The sequence below is a fragment of the Microplitis mediator genome, chromosome 10, assembly GCF_029852145.1.
Source record: "Microplitis mediator isolate UGA2020A chromosome 10, iyMicMedi2.1, whole genome shotgun sequence".
Taxonomy (NCBI): Eukaryota; Metazoa; Arthropoda; class Insecta; order Hymenoptera; family Braconidae; genus Microplitis; species Microplitis mediator.
This window is the reverse complement of record NC_079978.1, coordinates 2,416,325-2,437,131: the sequence shown is the minus strand read 5'-3', so window position 1 is coordinate 2,437,131 and position 20,807 is coordinate 2,416,325. Positions and strand designations below refer to the sequence as shown.

The following is a 20,807-nucleotide window of genomic DNA, read 5'->3' as shown; positions in this document are numbered from 1 at the left end:
ATAATTATCTGGTGAACAAAAAATATTTTATAAATTATAATTTAATAAATAATTTAATTAAAAGCCGCCAGAAAAATAAAAAAGTAAATGCGAATTAGAAATATTTTAAATTCTTCTCCCTTTAATTGTTAATTAATAATTAATTAGTTCGAAGGAACAGTCAACAGTTAATTTAAAAAAATAGTGAGGGATATTAATGAGTAAATAAATTGAAGGCTGTAATTAAAAAATTTTATAATGGGGTTTGAAGAAAAAACTGGATACTTTTTTTGTAAACGTTTTTTATAGAATTGTTGAAGTAATTAGTGTGTATTTAATAAGAAAATCTAACGAGTATCAATATAAATAAACACCGGCTACTTTTTGGCGACCTGGCTGTCGACGAATTCGAGGTAACTATGACCGGCCTTGATTACTGCAACTCCTGTAATGACTCCTGCTATTGTGCAGGCTGCTGGACTTGGGGGGACAATTGATCGGACTACTGCCCACAGCAAAACGGATCCAAAGTTCAGCAGTACAGCTCCAGTGACACTAGATTCATTAATTTTAATCATTAGATTATTGATAAATTAAAAAAAAAACTATTGAAAAAATTTATGATACTGAAGTTAGCGGACGTTTAATAATTTTTGGATTTTATTTTAGACGGTAAATTAAAAGAAAAAAAAAATTTGAAAAAATTGCACCTGTAGTTTTTTAAATTCCCTACAAGTACATATTTTTAGTTTTTATTTTTTTGTAATTTATTTGCTGGAAAAAAAATCCGAAAATTTTTAATTATCTGCTAACTTCAGGATCATAAAAATTTATGTAAGTTGAGGACATTCTTAGACTCTTCCCCCCATTTTTTAAAAATATGCAATGACTCAACTGCCATAACCGTATTAAAATTTTCTTAATTAATTAAAAAAAAATAGGAACTTTAATTGAATAAAGTAAAATTTCACATGAGTGTGAATGTAGCAGACATCAGACAAATTTAAAATGATTAATAACGAGTAAATAATTAAAAAAATAAAATTTTTAAAAAACGCGCATTTAAAAAATTTTCAAATTAATAAGTACATTTTTTATAAATATTATTTTTCAAATTATTTACTCTATTTGTTTAAAATTTAAAATTTGTTTGACGTCTGCTACATTCACACTCATCAATTCCGCTGGAATATAGAATTTAAAAAAAATTACTTATAGGGTAAGAGCACCAATACCCAGCCCCAAACCAGTAGCCAACCACCATGTTAAATTATATCTATATTAGGGTGCTTCATTTCGGAGCCAGATTTTTTTTTTCAAGTGCATGTGGAAAAAACCATAGTTCAACACAAAAAAAAAATTTTCACGCATGAAAAAAAATTCTATGTCGATTACAGACCTAGCTCATTAAAAAATTCGATTTTCCCGTTTAAATAACATGGGAAAAATTTTTTTTTTAGCTTTAAGTATTTTTAACCTCGTTAACAAATCAATAGATCAAATAGACTAATACATATTTTTGTAGGAAATTGAACGCTCTACAAAAAAGGTCTCTTATCATTTTTCGATAAATCCATCTGTTTCAAAGTTATTAGAGCTCGAAGTAAAGTTGGAGATCGTTTTACTTTTCCGGTGAAACTATCAGACTTATCACAAAATGTTATAATATCTTTTTTGTTGCCAATTATATTCTCTACAAATTATTATCAGTAAAGTTTTTTCAAATTCCGCATTGTTTTCTAGTTATTTTCATTTTAATTTCAAGCTCTAAAAAAAGTGATTCGTTGATATAAATTGGGAGTTAAATAAATTTCAGTAAAATCTTCGTGTCAATTTTTCAATGCGAATTTTTAAATTTTGTAGCTTAAAATTTATTCAATAAATTTCATTCAACACCCAATTGATATCAACTGTAAGTAATTTTTTAAAATCTAAATCTCAACTACGTTGCCCTTTTTTCAATTAATGCTCTAATTTTTTTTAATTAATTGATAAAATTTCGAGGCGCTTATGACAGTTGTCATTGAAAATTTTTAAAAAGCGCGGGAGGGGTGGGACACTGTCTGAAAATGCCCTTAATTATTTCTAATTAATGACAACTAAATAATAATTAGGTTAAAATAAAATACCTGTAAATAATCCTAGCACTTTTAGCAGCAGCTTTCATGTGCTCCCGGGTGTAGATATAAGATCCAGCGCCGACGAGTGAAGTCCCCAGGAAAAAGTTGGTCACGTCGATCTTCGGAAAAATTCTTTAACATTCAAAAATTAAATAATTATTTTAGCATCAAGAATTACGCGGTTACGTAATAGTTGAAGACACCGAGCTGTGGCAGTCCAATGAATGGATCAAAGTGAGGTTAAAAATTTTTTTAAATATTTAAAATACCTGGTGATCAAGTTGGGGTTCATCACATTGAGACATAGTCCCGTGTAAGCAGTGACTCCAAATCCAGGAACATAAAATTTAGCAAGGCTGCATTTTGTCACTGGTTGAAGACCAAGTTTTGTCAGCGCGGATTCTGCTGATGAATTTCCTGAGCTGGCCATTATTTAACTCACGACTTTACTATTTTTTTTTTCTATATCTGCTTTTATTCACTCGGTGAATTTTTTTCCGCACTTATAAATATCTAATTCTAGATATTTTTGTAAAGGAAATTTACTAATTACAAGAACTCGTTAATTAATAAGTCAATTGCATGGGGAAAATTTTTACAAGAGCGCGAGGAATAAAATTTCTGTTTTATCTGTCTCTCTTTTTTCCAAATAGATTTTTTTGTCTACTGTAGCTCTATAATTACCTACAGTAGTTCACCATCCCCACTTCCGTAGGCTCGTCCGGTCATGCAGGCCAGAAAAAATAATAACCTGGTCCATATATTTTTGCGTATTCTTTTTTCCGATGTTAATTACAATTAAAAAATCACCTTCTCAGTACATTTCACAAGATATTTTTTAAATGAATCAACTGACAATAAATTAAATATAAATAATTACCAATTATTTAATTGCGCGCTTTATAATTAAATGCAAAAATGGTTGCGAAAGGTGAGTTGATGATAAAATTCTGCATTTGTTTATGGAGGTTACCGGTATTGTAGGTTATTTTTATTAATTATTTATTTACTACCCAACTATTGACTATTTTATTTATTGATTTAAATTTTACACTGTACTCATTAGCTGAGTTATGAGTTACGACTACTTTGACCTGAGTAATTTACATTAAATATAATTTTTTTTTTTTAATTATTTATACTAATTAATGTAATTAATGTTTAGATGAAAACATCGGCAAGCAGCTGAACCACAATGACGTTGATAAAAAAGGATCATCTATTGAAATGGGATCGGATCCAAGTGCTCCGATAACACGTCGCGGTATTTTGACGTCTCTGTTGACAGGAAAACCGATGGAAATTCCCGAGCAGGATATCGTAATTATTCTCCATATTTTATTTCATATTATTAATTACTTATTCTAGTCATTAATCATAATCTTCAGTTAGGAAAATGCAGATTTGTATCAGAGTTTGAAAAACTGAACCGCATTGGCGAGGGCACGTACGGAATCGTCTACAGAGCGCGAGACACAAAAGATGACAAAGTTGTGGCCTTGAAAAAAGTGAGGATGGAGCACGAGAAAGACGGACTGCCGGTGAGTGGACTGCGGGAAATAAGTGTCCTGCTGTCATGCCGCCATGAAAATATCGTTCAGCTGAAGGAAGTTGTCGTTGGCAAAAGTCTGGAGAGCATATTCCTGGTGATGGAGTATTGCGAGCAAGATTTAGCTAGTCTTTTAGATAATATGCAGGCACCGTTCTCGGAGAGTCAAGTCAAGTGCATTGTGTTACAAGTATTAAAAGGATTACGTTATCTACATCATAATTTTATTGTCCATAGAGATTTAAAAGTTTCGAATTTACTTATGACTGATAAAGGATGCGTTAAAATCGCTGACTTTGGTCTTGCGAGGTGGTTCGGGTTACCGTTGAAACCAATGACACCGAGAGTCGTTACTCTTTGGTACAGAGCACCTGAGTTACTTCTTCAAGCCAAGACACAGACTACTTCTGTTGACATGTGGGCAGCTGGTTGTATTTTAGGTAAATCTTTTTTTTATTTTTTGTAAATAATTAAGCGGCAGAGGGTCGTTTGGTTCGCTTGTGGCTCTGAGCTCTAGGTGCGGGACGAAGATCTAGTGATGTAAAAATGGGAATTTTATGGATCACTGGAGCTTCGTCTGTACCGACTGCACTGGCATGGGTTTTTTCTATGCCGCTACACTTCCACTGCAGGGTGAGGTGTAGGATATCAGGTAATGATGCAGTAGGTACAAGTTTGGCCACAGCCGCACATTAGAGGCAGGTGTAGTAAAGTAGTAAAGTAGAAATAAGAGAGTCGAGGTTTGAAAATATGTAAAAACAAGGGAGAGACTGAAATGTTGAGTCTTATAAACACAAATGTGATACAAGTAAAATTAATTTGATTCTTAATTAGCTCTTAGAAGTTTAATTAATAACTTAAATTACTACTGCAATAATTTTCAGGTGAATTACTTGGACACAAGCCACTTCTGCCAGGAAGATCAGAGATCGCACAATTAGAGTTGATAGTCGATTTACTCGGTACCCCGAGCGAGGCAATTTGGCCAGAATTCAACTCACTGCCAGCTCTACAAAATTTCACGCTTAAACAGCAGCCTTACAATAATTTAAAGCAGAGGTTTCCTTGGCTAAGTGCAGCTGGTCTCAGGTTACTGAACTTCCTCTTCATGTACGACCCAAAAAAACGTGCTACTGCCGAGGAGTGTTTGCAAAGTAGTTACTTCAAAGAAGCGCCTCTACGTATGTTTACAAATATTTTATTTATTGTACAGTTCAATAGTTGAATTACACGTTAGTAATTACGGATTAATTAACAGCATGTGATCCAAAGTTGATGCCGACCTTTCCACAGCACAGAAACATGAAGAAGACGAGTCAGCCTAAAGAGGTTCGTGAACCAGAACCGCCTGTCAGCGACCAGACTAATAATCTACCAGCTATATCTGATTTAGTGAGTGAAATACTGATTATTTAATTCATTTTTAGTACAGTCATTAATTACAAGTACATACATCGTTACTAATATTTTTAAATTATTTTAATTCTAGCTCGGGTCGCTGGTGAAAAAGAGACGCGTCGAATAATCGCCAGTAATCAAAAGAAAGCCGAATTAAAATTTTTTTATCATTGACATTAAATTCAGTTAATTACGTAATCATTATTTACAAAAAAAAAAATTAATTAGTAAGACTTCTGACTTAAAACTTTGAGTAATAAAAAATTTTGTATACCACAGCTACAATTAATTAAAATTAAATTTCTTCTTAATAATTAACGATTAAAATTATCTTATTAAATAGTAAATTAATTTTTATCAGGCGCTCTTGTCCTGTTCCATCATAGCCCTGTACTTCCTCGTGATTGCTCCGGACGGGTCGTACTTGGCGGTCAGTTTTGCCCAATCTGCCGGACGTCTTTCGATCATGAATTTTATCATTTTTTCAGCGTTTACTTTGACATTTGCATCGCAGTTGCTGCAATCGTTCTTCAAGCTGCTCACAACTACGGCTAAAAAAAGTTATTGACACTAATTATTATCAGTCATGTAATAATTATTTACAATAATACAGTATTGTTATGAAGTACACGTCCAGGGTTTTACCCGAAGAAATAATGCGTAAGCAATCGACGCTGGATTACTCAAGCGTTAGAAACAATCGAGAAAGTACTTGCGTAATCGTAATACTTAAAACTTTCCTTTTTAGTCATCAATCAATTTAAATATTACTATATTTTTGACATAAAATCATTTAAATAAATGGTAATCATTCAAAAAAAAAATTAATTATTACTAGGGACAAAATTTTTGGCTTAATTTCAAAATAAATGGTTCAAATGTTTGATATTACGGCGAAAATATTGGTCTTATAAAAAAAGGTTTCAAACAAAAGTTGTAGGAAATTGAATTTTCTAAAAAAAATGTCTCTTATGATTTTCTTATACGACTAATATTTTCACCGTAATTCCAAAATTAAGATTAATAATGAATGATTCAAATTTTTGTTAATTATGAAAATCTTAATTTTGAAATTACGGTGAAAATATTGATCGTATAAAAAAATCATAAGAGACATTTTTTTTAGAAAATTCAATTTCCGACAACATTTGTCTGAAAAATTTTTTTGTACGACCACTATTTTCGCCGTAATATAAAAAATTTCACAATTAATTATTAATTGTCATTTTTAAATTAAGAAAAAAAATTAATTACTAGTATTAAATTTATTTTTAAAAATATAGCAGACTTACTTTTTACTTTCTGAGAAGCGTTATTGCATTTTACTTCACCCGTCAAACATTGAATGTAATTTCTCATAAGACGGTTGTTATTAAGTACCGATTCGACGCTAAAACCTGGCGGAACTGTTATAGTTTCAAGGGCAGAAATTGCGCCCTGCATTGTAAGTCCCACTAACAAGACCACGAATATCTTCATGGCGAACTTGGGAGTGATGATAAACACAATGAATTTAAAGAGCACAGAAGATAAAAAGTTATTCGGAAGGTGAACGTTCAAGTGTAAGCTGGTGAAATGACAGCGTTTATATAGGAGAGAGCTGTAAGATACTCGAGGAGAGGGGCTTACGCGACTCTTTGGGTCTTTACCTGTACATCGTATCGTGCTGCGGATAAAAAACCCACGAGTCTTTTTTTCTTCATAAAGAAAAGACATATTAATCTGACTCGCTCAACCGTTAACAGAAAAGAAAAAAAAGTTTTTTCAAGACCCAGTGTCTTACAATATTATCGATGTGTATGTACGTACATTGAACGCTTTTCTTTAATGCCTTTTTTACTTTTTTTATATCGTTTCATTTTTGAGAGAGTTGATGACCAGCAACTACTCGCCCGTGATGTTGCGCAGATGCTGATTTTATTTTAAACTTTGCAAGACTAATGGACTTGTACTCTGGCTATTTATCAGAGTGTAAACACAAAGGAAGTGCTTTTTTGATAAATATTTATTATTAGTATGAGTATAAAAAAGAAGATAATCCATTGATTTATTGAATTTATTTATTTGATTAATCGGATGATGAAATTCATCCGGAAAAAGGATAAGAAATTTTTAGTAATTAGAAGTAAATTTTAGCTGAGATATTTTCCTGCCATGGAAGGGTAGAAATTTGTTGTCATACTTTCAGTTTCTGTTGAAATAATAAATTTAAAAAGTTGAGGAACGAAAACGTTTTTTACTACGCGTAGACATCAAGCTCTTACCAGGATCTAAATCCAGAAACTGGCAGTTTGGTTTCGGCTACAGCAGAAAAGTCATAGAAAGAAAATTTCATACAGATCCCCAAAGTTTCCTTTAAACCAGAAAATTTTCCAGATACATCCAATAGAATAAACTCAGTCTATAATTTTCCAGTGGCATTGATTTCCTATTTAAAATTTTTCCAGAAATTTTCTAATCTAAAGAATTATTGCAACTCAATGACATTCGTAGAATTTTCTTTTTGGACTTAAAATATCCCACCTGTCAAGTTTCTTCATACGAAAATTTTTCTTCTCATTACTCCTCTGTTGGAATCCGCCAGTACTTTTGTCCCGCGTTTATTTAAAATTCCAATTTAAAAACCGCTATTTAAAATTTTAAAATGATCTCCATTGTCTTAGATATTGATATAAAAATATCTCTTTAAAATTCAAACTTTCTACGACCCATGGATTTACACTCCGTCTCTTCATCAGCACAAAATCACCGAAAGTGATTCTCAAAAAATTAATTTTAGTAGCAGTAGAAAAGATAAAAAAATTTGTTAAATTTATAGAGTTATCAATTAGAACCATTTGACAGACAACTTGTTTCGTAAAATAAAAAGTTTACGAGATATTTATCTAGGAATTCAGCTAAAATACCGTTGGGTCTATCGGTGAATTTGAATCAGAGAACTGGAATCCGAGAGTTATTTTCAAACTCGCAAACTAAATTAAATCGTTTAGTTTACGCATACTAAAGTTATCCAACTACCGGAGGTTTTATTTCCGAGTATCATCGCTCCCACGAGAAAAAACAGACAAGTTTTAAGTGCAAGATAAGCACGTAACGTATTAGCGAAATAACCACCAGAGGAAACGTTTGGATGTGGAACATGAGATAAGAATAGAAATTTTTAAATATTATTAAAACGAAATTTATTTTATTTGTAGTAAACAGTAAAAAAAAACATCGACATACACTCGTACATCACTAGAATAATTATGTACTAAAATTATATATATAAAAGCATGTTTATTAATTTTATCACGTTTATAGACATTGCAGACGTTACGCAACCGTGACTTTGGCAATCATACAGTAGACATTCTCAATTAAAGGGAATAAAAATAATCACTGATAAGTTCCTTTAATTATACCGACATTAATTATAAAAGTTATTGGCTGGTGATGAGATTTCGCTATCAATAAACCGATCGCAATCGCACATGAACAGACTTCAATAAAACTCATTGACTTGCCGGCTCTGGTGGTCGTTGGAGCTGAGATGAGTCCACCTCTAGATCACTGAAGGTCATGTTCCCCATGCACTAGCCCTAGAATAAGTTACCGGACAATGTCAATTAGGTCAAGTAAATTACATGTTAATTATCGTCCTCAGTGATTTCAATGCCAGATAAGAGGAGAGTAGTGAAGAATAATTATAAGATGATGAGTATGATGGCGGACGGAGATTGTAAATGTAAATCTTAATCAAGACAATTACTTTACTTACCATCACTGCCAAAGAACGATGATTAAATTTCCATTAAAATATACCCGAGTACAATAACCACAGGCTTATTAACAATGCCAGAAGAATTAAGTACGTCGTTAAAAGACTTTTGGTTTCGTGAGCTGCTGCAGGCATCGTTGCGTGTTCTTGCTCTGGAGCTTTCACTTGCTAACACAGTAGATCCGGTAAACACGTGCCTTTTAAATAAACTATCGTTACTTTGTCGGTATTTTAAATTATATATTTATTTATTTATTTATTTAAGCAGAAACGCTCTCACTGAGGCGATAGCGCTGATGAAAATCCGACTGATTGCTTTAGAAGGACGTGGAAGTTTTAACTGCTCCAGATAACTCCGAGTGTCCCGATGATAATTCCTCTGGATGAACCCCACCACTGGCATTTAAATCGTCGATCTTCAGCTAGGATTGGCAAACGTCAAGAACGCCTACGCATCCGCTGCTGTACGGTCTTATAAACATGGAGACGCACTCGAGTTATATTAAGGCATCGACGTCTTTCGGGACCTCGGAAATTCGACGTCGGTATGTTTCAACCAACACTAGACGGGGGAGTTTTTATTCTGATAGCAAAAGCTGAGATTTTAAAAAGCGCTGAGTAAAAAAATAAATGTTTGTTCAGCGAAACTGATCCAGTCAACCTGTCGCGGAATGATGACGATCCTCAAGGTCGCGAAGAAACTCACGGGCATTGAACTACATCGAGGTGCCAAGTCACAACAATGCAGCAACGTGATGTGCATTTAAGCTGTCATCCAGCAAAACTCTTTTCTTTGGCTGCTTATCAATTTTATATTTATTTTTCATGATAGCCGATATAAAAATGGCTTTAATATTTAATAATAACTTTGCTGACTAGTATCAGCTGATGACGAACAACAAAAAAAATATTTTGCTCTTTGAAAAATAACTGGCAAAAAATATTTTTTTCATGCTAAATTTAATGTTGTTTTGTACGACGTCGTTTATCTGGAAATTATTTTTCGCTAGAGATCAAAGACTGTCAGGCTGATTGACAGCAGTTATTCTAACAGTCTTTGATTATATTATCGGTATTTAAATACTTTATAGCCGCCTCTTTGACATGCATTCGCGTTCGCAAATGCAACCAAGAAAACATATTTTTTTAGTCACGTCATTTGTGTGGCTGAGCTGTGTTAGCAAACAGCTAGACCACCAAGAAATACTAATTCTGTAAATAAATATAAGTTTTATTGATAATAAATAATATTTACTTATACTTATAATTAAATGGTCCTACGATTAATATCAAAAATGAAAAAAAATAAATAACTTCCTGGATGACCTAGATTGATGAGTAACTTTCTATTTTAATCTCTTAATAATCTATTTCCGGGAGTATCAGTGATAGTAAAAAATATTATTAACATATATATTAAAGAAAATATATAAAAATTATACGAACAATTTTATTTCTAAATAAAGTCATGAGTGTGAATGTAAAAGACATCAGACAAATTTACAATTATAAATAAATATAGTAAATAATTAAAAAAAAAATATTTTGAAAAAATGCACTCATTAATTTTTTAATTTTCTAAATGCGCATTTTTTAAAAATTTATTTTATTAATTATTTACTCTATTTATTTATAATTTTAAATTTGTCTGTCTGCTGCATTCACACTCGTTAATTTTTTTTTACAACAGACTAAGTGAGGTAGAAATTATTTACATGTTTAAAAAAAAATATTTACAAACGTTTATTAAATAATAGTTAATAATTAATCAAAAGAAATTTTTTGGCTTCAGCGAAGTCGTTTGTAAAACTTTTCGCGAGAGTCTCATCACACCGGACACTGGATCTCTACCAAAATATTTGACTTTTATTTCCTGTCCGACTTCGATGCCTAGAGCACTGGGATGTACGACTAGCCGCTGGTCCAACTGGGTGTTGTGTAAAAGTGTGGGCTTCATATTTTCATAGAGAGTGACCATGACCCCGTTGTCTCTAACTTCCTTTACTTTGGCAGTGTAAATTCCCCCGAATTCCAAGTTCGGCGTTTTTTCCTCTTTCAGCAGCGCGTCGATCATCTCCTTGGCTTCTTTCATCGCCGTCTCATTGGGCGCAAATACCAAATACATATTGTTCTCTTGCGTCTGAATGTTCACTCCAGTTTTCAAGTAAATTTTCTCCAAATTCGCTCCACCGATTCCCAAAAACTGACCGCGTAAATGAGCGGGGACCTCGATTACGTCAGTCATGGGCATGTTGGCCTTATCAACCCGCGGAGCTGATAATGTTTCATTCATAATATCTATTATTTTTTTCTTGGCAGTAATGGCGTCAGAGATGCATTTCATAACTATCTCTAGTGGAAGACCAGATACTTTTATGTCCGCTTGTATTGCCGTTATTCCGGTTTTCGTCCCAGCTATTTTGAAATCCATGTCGCCCATGTAGTCTTCGATACCAAGAAGGTCCGTAAGAATTCTGTAATCCTTTATGGTATCATTATCGTCGTATTTAGTAACAAGACCAATAGCGACACCGGCTGCTGACTCGGAAATCGGTACTCCAGCATCCAAAAGTGCGAGACTGCCTCCACAAACTGTAGCCATAGAGGAGGATCCATTTGACTCGAGAACTTCACTCGTAAGTCTGATAGTAAATGGATAGTTTTCAGGAATCACTGCTCGTAACCCGCGTTCTGCTAGTGCTCCATGTCCCATTTCTCTTCTGCCAACGATCCCGGCCCGTCCGATTTCATTTACGGCGTACGGATGGAATTCGTAATGCAGAAAAAAGTTCTTGTCTTTTACTCCGCTCGTCAGCTTCGACACCATGTCCATTTTCAGTGCGCTGTCCAGCGAGTCCAAAGTTACTGAACAAGCAACTTGAGTCTGTCCACGTTGGAACAACGCCGACCCATGAAGCAGTTCAAAGAGTCCGGCTTCGCACTTAATGTCTCGCAACTCATTCAATTTACGGCCGTCACATCTCACATTATTTTCAAATATCAGTTCGCGGAAAATTTCCCTGGTTATTATATTGAAAGCTTCAGCAACTGCCGGTAAATTCAAATCATCAACGCTCTTTTTCATCGTCTCCATGACATTGTTTCTCAAGTTATTAACCGCGTTGTCTCTGGACACTTTGTCGTGCTTGTAGTCCGTAAAAATATCTCTCAATTTTATTTCCGCCAGGGATCTTATAGAATCCAGGAGATTTTCCTCTATTTTAAGGCCTTCTTCAAAAGTTTTTTTCGGCTTCCCGTGAGCCTCCGCTAAACTTTTGATGGCCCGAATTATTTCTTGGCACTCGCGTACTCCAACCTCTATGGCTTTCTTCAAGTCCGCCTCGAGGATCCTGTTCGCATACCCGTCCATCATGACCAGCAGACTTTGATCAGCAGCAGACACAATCAAATTCAATGAACTCTGCTCCAGTTCCCGGGTGGTCGGGTTTATCAAGATCTCATTGTCCGCAAAGCCAACGCGCACCGCAGCCATCGGGCCCTTCCACGGGATGTCCGACAGAGCCAGAGAAGCAGACGCCGCATTAATCGCCAGTACGTCCGGCAAATTTTCTCCATCAATCGTCCAGGTGTTGCTTATCAGTTGCGTGTCATAACAATAGCCCTTTGGAAACCCTGGACGTACAGTCCGATCAATAAGTCTACCCGCAGTTATTTCATTTTCAGTAGACCCTAGTTCCCGGCGCAGAAAATTCGTTGGTATCCGACCAGTCGCCGATGCTTTTTGTCTGTAGTCGACTATCAGCGGCACTATCGTGCTCGATGACGGCTGTGTTTTGCTCACTGATGTTATCATCACTGATGTTTTGCCTGCTGACACCATCGCGCATCCGTTAGCCATCTTGGCAAGTTTTCCCGTCGAAATTACCATTTGTTTCCTAGTAATAACAACAATTATTCAATTAAATAATCAATCAAATAGCAGACTTTCATCAGCTTATAACCTAAGTCCCGAGAAAAATATTTTTCTTACCCATTTCCAAGTGATACGTCAACTTTAGCGGTACTCCAGTCATTCCCCAGGTACCTGACTTGGATTTTTCTCCGACACCTCCCATGATTTCTCAGTAATTTTATTTTGTTATTTAATATCAATCGTAAATTAACCAGGTGCGCCATTTAATTTCGTATGTAAATAAAAATACAGCACGTGCTCGCCGTTAGGAATGGGCGATATCTATCGATATTTCAACTATCGAGATTTTTTAGTCAAGATATATCGATACTCGATAATAAAAAACTAAAACTATCGAATAAATTTTTATCATGGACTGATAATGTAGAGAATAAATAATTTGAATAAAAAATATATAATGTTAATTAAATTTTTATTTTAAAACAAAAAATTGCTTTACATTTAAGTATAAATTAATAATTAATATCTAAATTGCAATTGAAACTAAATTTTGAATTTAATTATTTACTAGCATTAAATTAAAAAGGTTTTATTTATTCCTATGAGGGTAATTATCATCATTTATTCGCGTAATCAGTCTTGAGTAGCAAAACGTCCCTTCCAAATGCTCTGCCGATGATTTGCTGAAAGTATCGGATTAACAATATGACTAATTGAATTTATTCTACCGCGGAATCGCTCCCGGTCTCGTGCTATTTCTTCCCAAGGTCCTTTACGTGCAGCACGATATGCGTAATTCCATTTAATCATCGTGTGGATCAACGGTTTCAAGTTGAAACGTACCTAGAACATCAACAAAACATTAATTAGTTGTTAATAATTAATTGATTAATTAATTAATCAAGTAAAAGTGTATAATTACTTTATGACTAGATGGATCATCATCATCCGACTCTTCGCTGAGTGAAAACTGATCGTAATCAGGACATTTGGACGGCAAGTCATCAGTAAAGACAATGAAACTGCCGTCAGAGTCAACAGAACTTTCGGAGTAACGTCTAGATCGATAATCAGATTTAGAAGTAAATTCTTTTGTGAATTTATCAAATGAATCATTATCATCATCATCTTGCTCATCGCCGCTCGATGAACAAGATTCCAATTCCACATGCGACTCTTCAAAAACAATAAAACTACAGTCAGACTCAACAGAACTCTCTGATAAGTTCCGAGTTCTGGAGCTGAACTCGCATTTAACAGAAGTGAATTTTCTAACAATTGACTTTGAGCTCTCCAAGGACTCGTGGGTAACTTCAGTATTCTGTGAGTTATCAGGTACACCGTTCGGACACGACAATTCTACCAGATCATCATCTGATTCCATGGACTCCTCCTCTGCCTCCTCTGCTTCCGCGGATTCTCCGCACTGAGTAACCGACTGACTCTTCTCGCCATCAACTATCGGTTTCCTGCAAAACTGGCAGTTGTTCATCTCCTTGATACTCTCCTCAATAGCCAGCTCCAGGGAAATGTCTTCAAAGGATTCTTCAGCGTGATTTAGATGCTCGGTCCATGTGTGCCGGTAGATGTTGTCGATACTCAGAAATTTTTTTTCCGACAATTTACCAGGTCTTGTAAATATATCCGGTAAATAACTCGGGCTCGTTTTATGATCCTGGAACTTTCTAGAAGAATCCAGGCTACTGTTCATGTCTATGTCTCTATTAATACTCATACTCATACTCAAATCCATGTCCGCTGAATTTAATTCGTTACTTTCCTCACTATTAAAAGGTACGTTAACATACAAATTTTTCGATGGAATGACATCGCCATTGGATACGACTGTTACTGACAATTCTTCATCAAAATTAGGAACTACATTTGGTAACTTACGTACTAATTTTTTAACTGAATCAAACATACCCACCATACTTTGCATTATTCTTTTTTTGCTTATACTATTACTCATTTTTTTATTACCCGTCTCATTGCCATGATTTTCTACTGATGAATCATCGGAACTCGACGATTGAAACATCGGGTTCGGGGGAATGCATTTAGAACCCAGTGACAGCAGCGAATCTTTGATGATTCCAGATCTGTCATTTGAAAAAAAATTTATTGCTGGTGGATATGATGATCCCAAGAGTATCGGCATGTCTAAAGTCAAGGACCTTGACCTCCTTGGAGAGCTCTCCATTTTAAAATTTAAAAATTTATATTTATTTTCTGCTAAATTTTTATTTTCCTATCAAATTTTTCTGTCAACACCTGGAACAAAAATTTTTTAAATTAAAACTGTGACGAGAATGACATTATTGGGGACATAAAATGATAACGTAGACAAATAGTGAAGTAATTATGATAAAAAAAAATAGTTAAATATTTTCTGATGCAATAGTTTTTATAAAAGCATATGGCGGAAAGTGAAAGTAAATAAATGTCGTAAATAAACTCGAGCACGTGATGACTGAAAAATATTTAAAATAAATATTTTTATGATAAATTATGAATTATTGATAATATATTGATATATATACATACTTGATAGAGTTTACTTGACATATTTAAATAATAATTACCTGTTTGAAAGACATTCCAAATTTCTTGTGTTTATGCCACCAAATAATGAACAAGTAAAAAATAATTCAGCTTTTAATTTGTTTTTACAATCAATTAAAATATTTTTTGATGTACAGCTCAAACATGTGGACTTTTTAATTGATAATTTATATAATTCCATGATAACAAGGCACTTGGTCAACAAAATTACAACCTTAAGTTTTATGAAGCCATTTTTCTATTATGAACTGTAATAGAACTCGCTGCTTGTTGGTTATGAAATTAACTGGAGGTGGAAATAGAAATTTTCCATTTCCGTTGGCTGGGATTTAATTTTCAGAAGACTAGAGTGTGAATGTAGCAGACGACAAATTTAAAATTATAAATAAATAGAGTAAATAATTGATAAAATTAAATTTAAAAAAAATGTGCATTTTAAAAATTAAAATATTAATAAGTATGATCCTGAAGTTAGCAGACATTTAAAAATTTTTGAATTTTCGTTTTGCAATAAATCAACTGCAAAAAAATAATATAAAAATATGCACATGTAGAAAATTTAAAAAACTACAGGTGCAATTTTTTCAAATATTTTTTTTTAAATTTTTTATCGTCTAAAAAAAAATCCAAAAATTATTAGACGTCTGCTAACTTCAGTATCATTAATAAGTACATTTTTTATAAATATTTGTTTTTTTTTTTTTATTTACTCTATTTATTTATTATTTTAAATTTGTCGTCTGCTACATTCACACTCACACAAATTTAAAATTATAAATAAATATGATACTGAAGTTAGCAGACGTCTGACAGTTTTTGAATCTTTTTAAAAACGATTAACTACAAAAAAAAAATATTTTGAAAAATTGCACCTATGGTTTATTAAATTTTCTACATGTGTATATTTTTAGTTTCTTTTTTTTCTGTTATGTATTTGTTGAAAAAAAAAACCGAAAATTTGTAACTGCTAACTTCAGGATCATTAAATAAATAAAGTAAATAATTAAAAAAAGAAAATTTTTAAAAAATGCGCGCTTAAAAAATTTTAAAATTAATAAGTGTATAAATATTTTTAAAAAAATTATTTACTTTATTTATTTATTATTTCAAATTTCTGATGGCTGCTACATTCATACTCAGGGTAGAGAGTGAATGTAGCAGATGTGAAAAAAATTTTAACTTATAAATAAATGAATTAAACAATTAAAATAATAAAAATAAAAAAATGCACACATAGATTTTTTAATTCTACATATGCGCATTTTTTTATTTTTATTTGTTTATTTATTTATTTAAAAATAATAATAATTTTTAAATGTCTGCTACATTCAGTCATAAGACTCTTGGATTATTAGAAATTAGAATTCTACTTTATCATCAGCAGCTAAATAGTCTGTCTGTTGATAAAATTCTTGGACCCTAACCTAGATGTGGATTTGAAAATAATCAGATTTAAAATTTTAACCTGAAAGAGTAAATTTATAAAAGATGAATTAAAATAACAAATAAATAAGTATTTTATTACAAAATGTATAATTTAAAACTCCAAAGGATAATTATCAATGATTACAAAATATTAATTAATAAAACAAGACACTTTGGAAGTGTCAGTAATGGATTTAAAAATTGCAGATCTATTTGTTTACAAAATAATTTAAATTTTAATAGATCAATAAATGAGGATGGATTGGGAAGGAATAATGGACTATTTAAATGTAAGAATATTAATGTTAATAATAAATTGTATCAATCAAGAACGTATGCTAGTTCTCCATTGCCGCTGGATGACATCAACTTCAGCCCACCGATTGTCCGATACGATGGAATTATGAAATTATTTGTTGACAGTCCGCCTATTGAATTTTGTCAAGAATCATTGGTGTCATTGCATTCAAGCACTGGGTTGCCTTGGTGGGCTACTATTGTACTTGTCACGTGTGCTGGCAGAACACTTGTCACCTTACCTTGTTCAGTGTACCAGGTTATTATATTTTATATTAATTTACTTATTTTATCTCGACTAATTCAAATCTTGAGTTTTTGTTAGCACACGGAAATGGGACTCAAGCTGTTATTCAAATTTTGTTGGGATGTTGGGAAATTTGATGTCTTATGTGGGTCAAGGTGGCAGACACCTGACAGTTTTTTTATTTTTTGATAAAGTAATTTAGGATTGGTAGGAAAAATTTAAAAAATAGTAAAACGTTTTTTTATTTCCATTATTGTTACGCTTTGCTGTCAACTGTGTCCTTGGTGACCCTGTTACTGGCCAATAGCTATTGGATCTTTTGTAGGAAAACTCAAATAAATTACTGGAGGTTTTCTAAATTTTTATTTGCACATTAAAATTTTTTTTCTACTTACTATAGAATTTATTTTGTAAAAACAAATCAATTATTATGATCCTAAAGTTAGCGGATAATTAAAAATTTTCAGTTTTCTTTTTCAACAAATTAACCAGAAAAAAAAAACAAAAATAAAAATATGCATATGTAGAGAATTTAAAAAACTACAGGTGCAATTTTTTCAAATTTTTTTTTTTATAATTTACTGTCAAAATAAAATCCAAAAATTATTAGACGTCTGCTAACTTCAGTATCATAAATTATTGACTGGTATTTTTATTTTTCATACCTCGTTCGATCAAATTAGAATTGAATTAATTTTTTTGAACCTCGGGCATAAGATGAACTGATAAATTGATGTATTTTTAATTAAATACGTAATTGAAAAAAATTAATTACTGCAAAAATTCAATTTAGGAGTTTAGTTACAAAGATTTGAAAAAAAAAAGAAAAACTGGGAGTCCTACTTCTGAATATTTATTTATAAAAATTATTTCTGATTTTAATTCTAAGACTCAATGATTAATAATTGTCTTTAATTATTCCAGCAATATATATTTGCTAAGTTAACGCATCTTAAATATGAAATGAATGAAATTGTCAAGGACTTAAAACACGAAACAAATGTCGCTGTCACTATTTATGGATGGACTGAAGCGTATGGCAGAAGTGTTTACAATAGATCGGTAAGTACTGACTACTTACTAAAATAATTTATATGCTGCTTAAGTTTCAAAAAAATAATTTAACTCAATTCTGATTGCAGCTAAAAAAACAATGGAACAAATTAGTAATTCGCGATAATTGTCATCCAATGAAAGGACTGATTCTGATGTTAGCGCAGATTCCAATGTGGGTTATGTTGTCTGCCAGCATTAGGAATTTATGTTTCATGTTACCTCAGCCTACTACAGGTTAATTTATCAATTTGCTTACTAATTTATTGATTTACTTAATGATTTGAATAATTAAAAATTTCCAGCTGCTCAACAGACATTTCTGGAGTTATCAGTTGAAGGATTCGGCTGGATTTCTAATCTCACTGCTGTCGACAGCTACTATATTTTGCCTATTTTAGTCGGAGTTTTCAATTTAGCCAACATTGAGGTAAGTTTTCTTATAGAAAATTTAAATATGCTAATAATTTTATTGATTAAAATTAATTTAATGTTTTTATTTACAGATCGTAAATATGCTGAAAGTAAAAAGTTCTACAAGGACGCAAAAATTTTCTCTTTACTTTGGAAGAGCGATATCATTGATAATAGTACCTCTTGCTTGTATAGTTCCATCTGTAAGTTAATTAATTACTTAATTAATCAGTCAATTAATTAATAGTTTATTACACACCTAGGGAGGAAAGTAGAATATTCCAACTCAAGTGTGTAATTAATTGCCCACCTGTGAAGGCCTTCATCTCGGGTAGGCAATTATACACCCGGGTTGAAATTTCCTACTTTCCTCGTGTGTATACGATTTTTTATTAGATCTGCACCAGAAAATTTAAATTGTTGCCTCTGTTTGTGGAAAGAATGGCGCATGCGCTAATTCTTATTATTTGTGCTCTCATAAAAAGAAAAATAGGATATTACATACCTAGGCCAGTAAAATAAGAAAAGTCTCAGATCACATGTAATTGTTGACCGAGGCAGTGATGCCAGAACGTGAGACTTTTCAACCCCTTCCCGTGGTGAAATAACATGGAGTGTAATGGCAGAAGAGGGTAAAAAAATCCCACGTTCTGGCATTACTGGGCCGAGGCCGACAAACGTGTGGTCTAAGGCTTTCTTTTTTACTGGCCAAGATGTGCACACAATTTTTCTGCTCGACGGAGCCCGAAAGTTGCAACTTCGTTCAGAACAGCGGTCCGAAAGTTGCCACTTTCCGGCCGGAGGGCAGAAAACGACTTTCTTCCCTCTAAACAGGGCAGGAATTTAAACTTTCGGTGTTTTCCTCCCTAGGTGTGTAATATACTAATAAAAAATAATTATTGTACTTTTTATTATTATAGGGAATGAGTCTTTACTGGACAACAAGCAGCGCATATAGTATCTTCCAAAATTTGTTAATAGCCTCGCCGAAATTCCGAAGATTTTCTAGGATTCCCGAGACAGAAGAAGATCTTGAGCACCCGTACCGATTTCTTTCTGAGAAAATCAAAAAAAGATTCGGTTTAAAAAATTCTTAAGTCATTATTTAATTAAAAAAAAAATTCTAACCGTCATATTAATTTATAAATATCATAATATCATCTATCATAGTTTACTATTAATTATCATTTATGATAATAATATACCGGAAGGTAATTTGTATATATATTGTGAAATATATTGTTGGAAATTTCTATTTAATAATTTAATTAATTAATTATTTTTCACACCCAAGGTATTTAAGCAAATGACGTTTTCGTTGATTTGTTTAAACTTCTCGATGATTTTTATAAAAAAAAATTACTTACGTAATTTAAATTGTTTAGTGATTAAATAATTACTTTAATAAATTACTTGGAATTACAGAGTCTAGTAGTGTAAGATGTAAACAAAATAATTACTTATGAATTAAAGCATTCATTCTATTTGACAAATTTATCAATCAAATATTTTTATTATTTTATTTCATTTAATAAAAAAATTATTAAAACTACGTAAGTAATTTTTTTTTTTTTATAAATGAGAAAAAAAAATTTTAATCCAGACTTAAAAAATCTTTAAGTGATTTTTTAAATAAATTTGAATTTTTTTATCCACAAAAAAATTTTAATAGACGTCAGCTGCTTTTACCGTCACTTTAAAACTATTTAATAAATTAATTTATTAACAAACTTGTTATCTAGTATTTAATAATTTTGAAATAAAAATTTATTAACATTAAACTTGAATGGATTTTAATTGAATACATCGCGCTTTTAATCACCATAATTACTCATCAATTCGTAATAAAAAAAACCCAAGATAAATTGATTTTTAAAAATGAATACTAAGAAATTTTATTATCTAGAGCCGACGAATAATTGTAAATAAAACTCCAGATGTGGCAACCACTTGCTAATAAATCAGTAGCAAGTGTCCAACATCACTAAAAATTATATTTATTAAATTTCTGTATGTCTAAGTGTCCATTCCTTAAAAACTCCAGTCAAAAATTAATAAAATAAATTTTAGATGCATCTGCAAGTTAGATTACTGGTAAAGTGAAATATTAAATTGACCGGAGTCGT

General features: G+C 32.3%; 6 protein-coding genes and 1 long non-coding RNA gene across 8 annotated transcripts; 2 read left to right on the top strand and 5 right to left on the bottom strand.

Moving 5' to 3' along the window:
• Positions 1 to 217: 217 nt before the first annotated feature.
• On the bottom strand, positions 218 to 2,717 carry LOC130676452 (uncharacterized). The gene is made up of 3 exons (XM_057482661.1): positions 2,369 to 2,717; positions 2,109 to 2,231; positions 218 to 534 (listed from the first exon to the last, which is right to left on the bottom strand). Exons 1-3 carry the CDS (start codon positions 2,527 to 2,529, stop codon positions 357 to 359), a joined length of 462 nt encoding a protein of 153 aa, XP_057338644.1. The 5' UTR covers positions 2,530 to 2,717; the 3' UTR covers positions 218 to 356.
• A 132-nt stretch (positions 2,718 to 2,849) lies between these two features.
• LOC130676450 (cyclin-dependent kinase 10) lies at positions 2,850 to 5,360 on the top strand. Of its 2 annotated transcripts, none has more exons than XM_057482659.1 (6): positions 2,850 to 3,030; positions 3,265 to 3,419; positions 3,488 to 4,088; positions 4,533 to 4,829; positions 4,907 to 5,040; positions 5,138 to 5,360. In XM_057482659.1, exons 1-6 carry the CDS (start codon positions 3,018 to 3,020, stop codon positions 5,171 to 5,173), a joined length of 1,236 nt encoding a protein of 411 aa, XP_057338642.1. In that variant the 5' UTR covers positions 2,850 to 3,017; the 3' UTR covers positions 5,174 to 5,360. The 2 variants fall into 2 exon arrangements, with proteins under 2 accessions (XP_057338642.1, XP_057338641.1); XM_057482658.1 differs by lacking the exon at positions 2,850 to 3,030 and adding an exon at positions 3,099 to 3,197.
• Positions 5,361 to 5,403: 43 nt separating this feature from the next.
• LOC130676451 (ejaculatory bulb-specific protein 3-like) lies at positions 5,404 to 6,669 on the bottom strand. The gene is made up of 2 exons (XM_057482660.1): positions 6,339 to 6,669; positions 5,404 to 5,597 (listed from the first exon to the last, which is right to left on the bottom strand). Exons 1-2 carry the CDS (start codon positions 6,523 to 6,525, stop codon positions 5,404 to 5,406), a joined length of 381 nt encoding a protein of 126 aa, XP_057338643.1. The 5' UTR covers positions 6,526 to 6,669.
• Positions 6,670 to 10,371: 3,702 nt separating this feature from the next.
• LOC130676449 (polyribonucleotide nucleotidyltransferase 1, mitochondrial) lies at positions 10,372 to 12,979 on the bottom strand. Its single transcript, XM_057482657.1, has 2 exons — positions 12,798 to 12,979; positions 10,372 to 12,702 (listed from the first exon to the last, which is right to left on the bottom strand). The coding sequence occupies exons 1-2, from the start codon at positions 12,941 to 12,943 to the stop codon at positions 10,575 to 10,577; spliced, it is 2,274 nt and encodes a 757-aa protein (XP_057338640.1). The 5' UTR covers positions 12,944 to 12,979; the 3' UTR covers positions 10,372 to 10,574.
• A 156-nt stretch (positions 12,980 to 13,135) lies between these two features.
• On the bottom strand, positions 13,136 to 15,560 carry LOC130676075 (uncharacterized). The gene is made up of 3 exons (XM_057482060.1): positions 15,266 to 15,560; positions 13,603 to 14,954; positions 13,136 to 13,523 (listed from the first exon to the last, which is right to left on the bottom strand). Exons 2-3 carry the CDS (start codon positions 14,881 to 14,883, stop codon positions 13,314 to 13,316), a joined length of 1,491 nt encoding a protein of 496 aa, XP_057338043.1. The 5' UTR covers positions 14,884 to 14,954; positions 15,266 to 15,560; the 3' UTR covers positions 13,136 to 13,313.
• A 1,100-nt stretch (positions 15,561 to 16,660) lies between these two features.
• Positions 16,661 to 19,944, top strand: LOC130676166 (cytochrome c oxidase assembly protein COX18, mitochondrial). The gene is made up of 6 exons (XM_057482195.1): positions 16,661 to 17,226; positions 18,139 to 18,276; positions 18,357 to 18,504; positions 18,573 to 18,697; positions 18,774 to 18,884; positions 19,602 to 19,944. Exons 1-6 carry the CDS (start codon positions 16,774 to 16,776, stop codon positions 19,776 to 19,778), a joined length of 1,152 nt encoding a protein of 383 aa, XP_057338178.1. The 5' UTR covers positions 16,661 to 16,773; the 3' UTR covers positions 19,779 to 19,944.
• On the bottom strand, positions 19,810 to 20,632 carry LOC130676167 (uncharacterized). Its single transcript, XR_008991387.1, has 2 exons — positions 20,371 to 20,632; positions 19,810 to 20,013 (listed from the first exon to the last, which is right to left on the bottom strand). It is a non-coding gene; the product is annotated as an uncharacterized LOC130676167 (long non-coding RNA).
• Between the last annotated feature and the right edge of the window lie 175 nt (positions 20,633 to 20,807).